General features: G+C 33.3%; 1 protein-coding gene across 1 annotated transcript; it reads left to right on the top strand.

Moving 5' to 3' along the window:
- The first annotated feature begins 6451 nt into the window (after positions 1-6451).
- Positions 6452-10527, top strand: LOC110094804 (U-box domain-containing protein 52-like). Its single transcript, XM_028695739.1, has 9 exons — positions 6452-6602; positions 7075-7163; positions 7606-7727; positions 7823-8020; positions 8189-8525; positions 8611-8718; positions 8793-9221; positions 9586-10374; positions 10453-10527. The coding sequence occupies exons 1-9, from the start codon at positions 6452-6454 to the stop codon at positions 10525-10527; spliced, it is 2298 nt and encodes a 765-aa protein (XP_028551572.1).
- Positions 10528-11079: the final 552 nt, after the last annotated feature.

The following is an 11079-nucleotide window of genomic DNA, read 5'->3' on the forward strand; positions in this document are numbered from 1 at the left end:
TTATGGTCCCTCAGACCACCATCACCGCCAATTATGGCCCCTCCGACCACCATCGCTCTGCAAACTACTGTCCCACCAACCTTCGTCGATCTGCTGCCAACCATGTTCCCTCCTACCAATGTCGACCACCGACTACGGTCCCTCCGACCACCATCGTCTGTTGACTACGGTCCCTCTGATTCGACCACCTTCACCATGTGACTGCAATCCCTCCAATCATCATCACCTGACTACAGCCCCTCTGACCTCCATCACCCGATTACAGTATGACTAACTAAATGAACAACACAACATTATCTTGAATAACTCTCAACCCCAACTATATAATATGTTCTTTGTGATGTATATTGAGCCAAGGCTTTCCCCCCATGGAAGGACATCTTTGTAATAAATAATAAAATTAATAGATTCATTTCAATCGGCCATACCCCATGGTTTTCTCCCTTTTTGGGATTTTCTACGTAAAAATTATAGTGTCTCTTATGATTCAATAACATTTATCATGTTAATTAGTGCATAAAAAGAAAAATATTCTACAGACCATGGACTAATGTAGAATAAAAATATTTATCACCAATGTTTTTCAAATTGGGATAACTCCAACTCTTTGTAAAGTTAGTTATAAATTTGTTGTGAAGAAATTAACTTTTTCAAAGTTATCATGAAACGCAAGTTTATAGCACATAAGTTTCTTGAAAATAATGAAAATGCAGTAGCCAAATAAAAATTATAATTACAATATAAAAAAACAAATTAAGCAATAAAAAAGTTATCTCAAAAAAATCATATGTATCAATATAATCTTCCATTTTGCCGCCATCTATCTTCATAAAAAGTAATAAATCAAAATTATTTAAAATTTCGAGATCAAAATTGTCGAGAAAAAATAGACTCAATCCACATCTAACAATTTCTAATCTACTGGCCTTCTAATTATTAATTAACTTGATCTCCTTGACTTGGCCAATATTAGCCCAATATAGAAGTATTTCAAAAATAAAAATCACAACTTTTATTAGTAGATTTAATAATTTAAAATGAATTATCTTATATCTTGGACCTCAGTTGACAGATAGGAATAGGATTAAATTATCTACTACAACTCTTGCATACATGCTTTGCCTACTAGGGACTAAAAATATTATAAAAATCATAAAGAACAATAATTATTTATAATTAATAATCATAATGCTCCATTCAATTTTCTGTTTGTTAGTTGTGATATTAAATATTTTCAAATAAATAAATAATATTTCATTTATATGAACCTCATGATACAATTTATACATCATGATGCAATTTGTATCAAGATGGTTAGATAAAATAATTTAAAATATAAAATAAATGATAAAAATTAGAAGAAAGTTGAAAAAAATAAAAAAATATATATTATATGTTTTTTCTTAACAAATATTATTTTTTATATCTAAAAAAATAATTTAATTTGAGTTTCATGCACCATAAAATTACCAAATGATTTCATTATGTAAGTTATTTTTGCTTGTTTATGATTAATAGTTTTTTTTTTTTCGGGATGACTAATTAGGTGTTTTATAAAGTTAGTTGTGAAATTGTTACTGGAAAAATAACTTTGATTACAAAAAATAACTCTATTATAGAGATTTCTAATAAAAATAGCGAGATTAGCAAATATTATTTTTGGTGTCTAAAAAAATAATTTAATTTTATTTCTCGTGCAACATAAAATTACTAAATAATTTCATGTAAGTTATTGTTTGCTTGTTTATGACTAAGGGGTTGTTCAGGATGGCTACAGTGTTTTATAAAGTTAGTCGTGAAGTTGTTGTGAAGAAAGTAATTTTGTTCACATAAAAAAGCTATCTATTATATAAATTTCTAAAAAAAATAGTGAGATTACCCAATATTATTTTTGGTGTCTAAAAAAACAATTTAATTTGAGTTCTCATGCACCATAAAATTACCAAATAATGGCATTATGTAAGTTACTTTTTATTTGTTTATGACTAAGAGGTTGTTCAGGATGGCTACAGTGTTTTATAAAGTTGATTGTGCAGTTGATATGGACAAAATAGTTTTATTCATAAAAAAACTTTCAATTATAAATTTTTTTTTAAAAATAGTGAGATTACCAAATATCATTTTTGGTATCTAAAAAAATAATTTAATTTGAGTTATTATGCACCATAAAATACCAAATAATTTCATTATTTAAGTTATTTTTTGCTTGTATATGATTAAGAGATCATTCTGGTAGGCTACAATGTTTTATAAAGTTGATTATGAAGTTATTGAGGGAACAATAACTTGGTTTACAAAAATCGCCTAATTTTTCATATTAAATTTTTACATATATTCTTTTTATTCAATTAATATTTTTAATATATTTCTAAAAATAATAAGTTGTCAAAATAGACAATGCATTGCTACCCCCTCACCTGTGTTCTATATAATAAAGAAAAATAGAAGCCAAAAATAGTGGGCATTCAAGGTGTTAAATTAGAAAAAGAATTTCATTTTTTTTTTAAAGAGTGAGGGTAAAATGGGAATATATAACATAAACAGATTATTATTTGACTTTATTATAATTTTTGGTTAATATATTTGCCCTAAAATTTCACATATTTGTATCTAACATTATATGATTGTAATTTTTAATATAAATTTGTAAAGTTATTTAATATTTTAGTTATTTATAAAATTATTCATAATTTTTTAGAAGAAAAAAAGCCAAAAGATGAAAAATATAATATTATAATCATTTGTATAATATAAATTGTATGTGAATGAGATATTTGCTAAGTCTAACAACAAGAAATATGGTAAATCTGTCACTTCATAAGGTAATAAACAGAAATATATATATATATATATATATTTTATGATGTATTTCACAGGTAATGAATTTATTTTAAAATAAATATAATATAAATTTTAATTAATATCTATATATTATATTCATTTCAAAATAAATTTATGAATTTTTTAACTCATCTTAATTAAATTTTTTATCATAATATTATATCAGAAAATGTTTCTTATCTTATAAGATTTATAAATGGATTTTTTAGAAAAAAAATTATTTCAAGATATATTTATATTAATCCGTTGAGTCACATAACTCATTAGCTCGGATTTTGATAATAATAAACACATTGGAAATTATTAATATTTAACTTTAAAATTTTCAAGTGAATTATTAAATCCGGCTTGACGTTAATTATAAATATTTAATTTTAAATGTTTCAGGTGAATCAGCAAACTAATTTTGATCAGCATGTTCAAGAAGATCAAAATCAAAATTGGCTGAGTTTTGATAAATAATTGTATTAATATTTAACATAAAATGAAAAACAATGCTAACAAAATTAAAATTAATTTCAAAATAAATGTTATTTTATTTTTAAACCATGGTTCTTAATATGAAGAAATTTTAAACCATGGTTTAGTCGTCGAAAACATTGATATCGGTCGTTTTTTGTTGCCACCTGAATATATGATAAACTGTCGGTAATTACTAGCGATCTAGCCGACGAAAAAAGTGACGGTTATGTCGTCGGTAATTATAAGAGATTCTCCTGCGGTCCACGGGCCGGTAAGTTCTGATGGCTCTAGCGATCTATTTAAATAGATAAATAATTATTTTTTATTCTAAACGATTTATATTACTATTGTATCTTTTTTCTTTGTATTTAAAATTTTGGGTTGTTCTCATTTATTATAGGAGAGTAAGTGATTTGATTATTGTAAGGGGTTGTACTCACGCCGTTATAAAAGAGTATAAAAGTTTTTGTAATACGGTGAAATTTTTTAGTGAAATTTTAACAAGGGGTGGATAGACATGCATTGAAGTAGTTTGGTTTTGGAGTTTGGTCGAACCATGTAAAAATAATGTGTCTCTTATCTTTTTTTTTTTTTCCTCTCAGATTTCTAAATATTATTTTAACTTAACTTTCTTTAAAAATAAATAGATTTAATATTTTATTTTATAATAATTTTTAAAATACTTCAAATTGACCATATTAAGTAGGGTTGTTAAAATTGGGTCATGGGTCGGGTTTGGGTCGAACTCGGAACTGGCCCGACACAAGTTGACCCGACCCATTTTTGCAAACGGGTCACTTTTTCGAGCATGAACCCAACCAACTTCTAACTTGGTCGGTAAACACGACATGACCCGCCAACTCGGGACACGGGCTTGTCTTCAATTTCTACCGATAGTGGGTTGGAGTGGATGGCATAGGTGGTGATAACGGTGGAGGCGGCGACAGAGGGTGTAGATGGTAGAGGCGATGATGGCGGAGCGGATGGCAGATGGCAGCAATGGAGTAGGTGGCAGAGGCTACAGCGACACGGTGTTATCGATCCTCCTGATATCGGCAAGTTGCGGCAACCTCTGGCTGAGGAGGGCGGCACGCGGACGGTGGTGACATGCAGAGGATGACACACGGATGACGGACAGAGGATGACATGCGAGCAACGGATGGGGGACGACATGCTAACGGCGGAGTTGACACGACGTAGGACTTGACGCGAATGAGAGTGGATGGCTTGACACGAGTTGACAAGAGTTGAAGCGACAACGGACTTGACACGGACGAGAACTTATGTGACGTGAGTTTCCAGGTCAGTCCGGATCAATCCTGAAACCCAAGCCTGACCTGTTTGTGAAACGAGTTCAGTATAACCCGAAATTTTCTAGTCGAATTCAAATCGAATTTTTGGATGGTGTCAAATATTGACACCCTCTACGATTAAGTGTCATTATAACTCTCAATATCTTCATGAAATTTTTAATCATAATGAAATTTAAAGTTTTATTATTTATTTTAAAACAAATTCAATATAAATTATTTATATATTATATTTGTTGCGGGCTAGAATATATGCATGCGGCAATAGAGTTAGAATACTACGTCATAGCGTTGCACGAATATCTAGCTCACACATAGTGAACACAAGATTTTGACGTGGAAAGCCCTGAGAAAATGGAAAAATCACAGGGCCTAGCCTAGTTGAAAATGATTCCACTAGAATTTGAGGTTGTTACAATGGGCTAACTCGCCTCCAAGGGCGATCAGATTACAAGTAACAATTGTACGATAGAAGTCCGAGTGTTAGGTGATGGTCCGACAGAACTTTAGGCCTCAGGTGGTGGTCTGGCAGAACTCTGGGGTCAGGTGGTGGCCTGATAGAGCACAGGACGTCAGGTGGTTGTCCGGCGGAGCAAAGGGCGTCTAGTGATTGTCCGACAATGGCGAGGGCCTCAAGTGGTGGTCTGGCGAAGGTGAGGGCCTGAGGTGGTGGTCTGGCGAAGGTAAGGGCCTAAGGTGGTGGTCTGGCGAAGGAAATGGCCTCAGGTGGTAGTCCGGCGAAGGTGAGTGCCTCAAGTAGTGGTCCTGCGAAGGTGAGGGCCTCAGGTGGTGGTCGGGCGAAACTCCGGCTGTGGTCCGGCGAAACTCCGGCGGTGGTCGAGGAGGAGCTTCTTATTTCTCTTCCTTTTGTTCTTACTTCTCTTCTCTTATTCTCTTCTTGCTTGGGTCACCTCTCAAGAGAAATGAGGGATCTATTTATAGATTTATGGAGTGGCATGGCCTGTAAATAGGTAAGAGATCAAGGGTAAATGAGGAGTGGTTCGATAGACGGACAATATTGAACCACTTGACCGTGGAACGTTCGTCAGACATTTAAAGGTCTTAATGATGTTAGAATTCCGCAATCTTGGGCTCGTTAGATTTGTCTCGCTAGCCGCTCTATTCGACTATAAGCACTTCATGTTTGGAAACCGTTTGGTAATCCAAATTGTGGTTCAAACCTTCCAACAGTGCTTCGGGTCCTTGATTTGGACTCATTTGGGCTCGGATTGAGTCGAATTTGGTTTCGTTTGGTTCGCATTTCCGAGAAGTTCAGTTCGATTGTAAGTTTGTTGAAATCGGAGTACAGATGGTCCCAATTTTAATTTTGGAAGTTTCCAACTTGATTTTGCATTGAGATTCGTGCCCGATCAAGATAAATTTTTGAATATGTATCAATATTCATCTCAAAATAGTTTAAAATTTTTAAATATATATTTTTTACGAGGACATCCGAGCATTTTTTTTTCTTACTATCCTTGTATAAACTGTCCCTTCAATTACTTTTGAAAAAGTCCATAGCCCCACCAAACCCGTTGCCCCTGACACGTGGCTGCATCGGAACCGCAAGAAGTGATGCCAGGTAAAGGAAGTTCATTGCCAGCGAATATAAGCCGTTAGTCGTTAACCGTTGGAGAAAACTTTAATTCCATATTGTTGCCAGAAAAATTCAGGTATTTTGTTAAAAAAAAAAAAAAAAGAGGAGAGAAAGATCTTCCTCTTCCTCTTTTCCCTAATTTCTATCAAAAAAATTTTCATTTCTTCAATGATAATTCTAGTTTAAAAGGCAAGCAGAAAATAATCTAAATGAGGTGATCTGAAGTAAACCTGTAGAGATCATGGAGGACGGCACGAGCTTGTTGGGTTCGAGCTCGACCGCCGTGGCCATCGACAAAGACAAAAATAGTAAATATGCCATGAAATGGGCCATCAACAATCTCGTCCGCTCACCGATCATCAACATCATCCATGTCAGGAACAAATCCTCCAGTATGTACCCTCCCTCTTTCATTTTTGTTGCGAATAACAATCAAAATAGTCATTAGAAAAAATTATTAGGATTATTCATTGTCGTATAAATATTAATATGTATGCTTGGCATTCAAAATAGAAATATATATCATTTACTACTATAATATATCTTGTTTTCTTCATTGTTATCTTCTCTTATTTTTATATAAGCATATTTGTATTAGCATGCTATGATTTCTAACAGAGATATGATAGAAACTGTAAAAGCTTGGATGAAAACCTTCATTTATCAACATAAATTATAATTTATGAACAAGAATAACAATGTTTCTTTACATCGTTTATGAAAAAATAAATAAATTTTGAATAAAAAATAGCCTCTGCAAAGAAGTTCTTTCAAAATTAGGAGTTCATGATTGTAGTTTCTTTGTTCAGCAATGTATCCTATCTTAGTCTTTTTAATATCTCCACTATGATTTTATAGTGACAGAAGTTAGCACTGAAGTTACCAGAGATCAAGCAGATGCAGAGATAAATCAACTGTTTCTTCCTTACAGGGGATTTTGTGCTTGCAAAGGGGTAAACCTCATTCTTTTTCCTCAAGAAACAAACACCATAATTATTTGTCAAGTACTTTCCAAAGTACCCAAAATTATAGTTTTGTAATTCTTGACATATATTTGGACATTTAAAGAGTAGAATACAATTAAATGATTAAAAAATGTTAGAAAATGTGTAAAATTTAATGAAAATTTTGGTAGAATGATCATTGGAAAGAGTAAGAACATCAGTTGGATTATAAGCATGCCGAGTTGAGCTAAGAACTACAATGATCAAGCACTTTGATTTAAATTTGAAAATTTACCACAACTTTGAATCTTATTGAACATGTAGCATTTTGGATTATTCATGGAGCTATATATGCATATTAATGTGTAGGCTTATTCATATATACCATGAACAATGTATAAGCCTCAAACAAAGCATTGTTCTTACCTTGATAGCATTTCAAAATTTTCAGATGCAGTTGAAGGAGATAGTACTTGAAGGCGTTGATATTTCGAAGGCCATAATTGATTACATCAAAGCTAATCATATTCAAAACATTGTTGTTGGCATCTCTAATAAGAGTTTGCTCATGAAGTTTGCCCCAACCTTTCAATGCACCATTTTAGCAACAACAAGTATATTGAAACAACTAAAGCTTAACTGACATGAACTATTCTTTTATCATGCAGAAAATTTAGACATCCTGATGTTCCAAGCTGCCTTATTAAATCTGCACCAGACTTCTGTACTGTTTATGTCATTTCAAAGGGTAAGCCAACCACAGTTCGATCAGCAAAAAGTCCACCTCCTTCTACTACCTTTCCTCCTAGGCAATTGCCCCTCCTAGCATCTCCAAAATTTTCACCGGACCATGAAGATTCAGCTAGGCAAGTTCCTCTTCATTAATTTTATTACATTTAAAAAGGATTAATGATACAAATGTTTAAATTGTCCTTTGAATATTTTATACGTGTGAATTACTTCAAGCATGTATAAATTTGATTTGCTGAGCTTTCTTAGTAGCATTTTATTCATTATGTTTTTGCCTCAAACAGGACACCTGCAAGGGGAAGCTGGAAAAGTTCAGCTCCAGCAACTCCTCTACATGAAAGTACAGAAATAATATCACTTGATAGATTACCTGATTATATGAAGACAACTTTAAAGGATTTGCCTCTTTCCATGGCTAGTTCAAGCCCCAATAATCAATTCATGGACAATCTCGATTCCTCAAATTGGCCTCGAAGGTCTACTGATTGTATTGACACGTTTTTAGATGAAATTGATTTACCGGTGGGACTTAGCTTCAATTCTATGGATTTCGGAGACTCCTTTCAACATTCATCAGCTTCCATAGATAGCCCAAGGAGTAGTCGCTCTCCCATTGCTAGTGTAAGAACATTTCTTAAATTCATCTTCAACAAAATGATTGTATTTAATGTTTCACAATACCTAAATCTAGTTAGAAAATTTCTAGCAAAATCGAGAGCTTGAAAATGAGATGAGAAAGTTGAAACTTGAGTTAAAGCAAACAATGGAGATGTACAGCACTGCTTGCAAAGAAGCAATTACAGCTAAGCAGAAGGTGAGACTACTACAAATCATGTATTGAAACTATATAATTGAATTGTATTCATAAACGTGATTGCTTGTGTGAAGGCTATGGAGCTTCAACAATGGAAATTGGAAGAATCAAGGAAATGTGAGGAATTAAGGCATGCTGAAGAAACAGCCCTTGCAATAGCTGAAATGGAGAAGGCAAAATGCAAAGCCGCCATTGAAGCTGCTGAAGCTGCACAAAGGATTGCAGAGCTTGAATCACAGAAGAGAAAGAATGCTGAGATTAAAGCGCGACGTGAGGCAATGGAGAAGAAGAAAGCCTTGGAAGAGCTTGCTTATAATGATATACGATACAGGAAATACACAATTGATGAGATTGAAGCTGCTAGTAATAACTTTGCTGTTGAAAACAAGATTGGTGAAGGTGGCTATGGACCTGTCTACAAGGGTTATTTGGATCATACACCTGTTGCCATTAAGATTTTGAAACCTGATGCAACACAAGGAAGGAAACAATTTCAACAAGAGGTACAAAGTCATATAATATTTACAAAAGTTTTCACATTGAAAGGGAGGATAAAGACATGAAATGTGTACATCAAATAATTTTGATGATATTAAATGTAAATAATTCAAGTGTTAATTAATTTAGGTAATAAAATGTAACAAGATAATGCAACTTAATAAGTATAAAAAATAACTAAAAATTATATAGCAATATATAACTTTAAAATTTATGTCAAATATTAATGTCATATTAAAGGACAGACTCCCTTAAATATGAGATATACCTAGAATATCATACTCTACGCTTATTTTCTAACAATATGGCATGACAACATAACTTATACTAATGGAATTGATACATTAATATGGATTGATGACCATTTAGGTTGAAGTTTTAAGTTGCATTCGACATCCCAACATGGTACTATTGCTCGGCGCTTGCCCAGAATATGGATGCCTAGTATATGAGTTCATGGACAATGGGAGCTTAGAGGATAGGCTCTTCCAACGACGAAACACCCCACCAATTCCATGGAATGTTCGATTTAAAATAGCCGCAGAGATAGCCACAGCACTATTATTCTTGCACCAGACCAAACCAGAACCACTTGTTCATCGAGATCTCAAGCCAGCTAATATCCTATTAGATCGAAATTATGTTAGCAAGATCAGTGATGTTGGTCTAGCCAGACTTGTCCCACCATCTATAGCTGATAGCGTCACACAATACCACATGACTTCAGCAGCAGGAACATTCTGCTACATTGATCCTGAATACCAACAAACTGGAATGCTTGGAGTTAAGTCCGATGTTTACTCCCTTGGAGTAATGCTTCTTCAACTTATCACAGCAAAGCCACCAATGGGTCTCACTCATCATGTTGAGAGAGCAATTGAAAAAGGAACATTTGAACAGTTGCTTGATCCATCAATCACTGATTGGCCTATGGATGAAACTCTTGATTTTGCAAAACTTGCATTAAAATGTGCTGAATTAAGGAGGAAAGATAGGCCCGATCTTGGAGCAGAAGTCTTGCCAGAGCTTAACAGACTAAGAAACATTGGAAATGAATATAAAACTAGCCACCACCATAGTAGAACAAGGTCCAACTTTCCACCAAGACCACATAGCTACAACAATCCACAGACACGAGCAAGGTTGCTTATGCAGAAGGTAGTTATGTTAAGCTTTGACACAACTAGTTCACTCATGTTTTATTTCATGAAATTTAACATTGTTATGTTTTTACAGGAAAAGGTTGCAAGCAATTCAGGTGTTGTAGCAATGTCGAAATCATCATCTGATGGTGATGTTCAGGATGAGTAAATTTGAATTATATAATGAATTGGTTTTGTATGTTAATGCTTTTCGGTTTAGTGTGAAGTTCAATGTAATTTGATGGATTTCAATTGACTGTGGGAAATGAAAATCATTCATGTTGAAGTTTTTATATTTTTCAGCCTAAATGGATTGGATAAGCCAGATCTTCCTATTGCCTTACTCCCCAAACCTTTGTAATACAAATATAAAGGTATCAAATATCTGAAATGTGGCTGACCATAAGACTTTATCATGGCTTGGGCTTAAAGCTTAATTTGCCGCATTGCAAAAAATTTCTAAAAATGTTGCACCTATTTGTTTCGTTATTTGCTCCTTCTTTTCTCATGTATTTGTAATATTAGTGAATTTATTATAGAATTTATCTTATTTCATATATAATTCTAATTAAAATAAAAATATAAATATAATAGAAGTAACCATTAAAGGAGTTGTTATAGGCTACAGGTTCATTTGGGACGGTTCTCTTACTGCTTCTTAAAGCAGCTTTTTAGTACAAAAACTAAAATTTTTATGCTAGAAAGTAGCTTTAAGGAGTCC

The sequence above is a fragment of the Dendrobium catenatum genome, unplaced genomic scaffold (assembly GCF_001605985.2).
Source record: "Dendrobium catenatum unplaced genomic scaffold, ASM160598v2 fragScaff_scaffold_670, whole genome shotgun sequence".
Taxonomy (NCBI): domain Eukaryota; kingdom Viridiplantae; phylum Streptophyta; class Magnoliopsida; order Asparagales; family Orchidaceae; genus Dendrobium; species Dendrobium catenatum.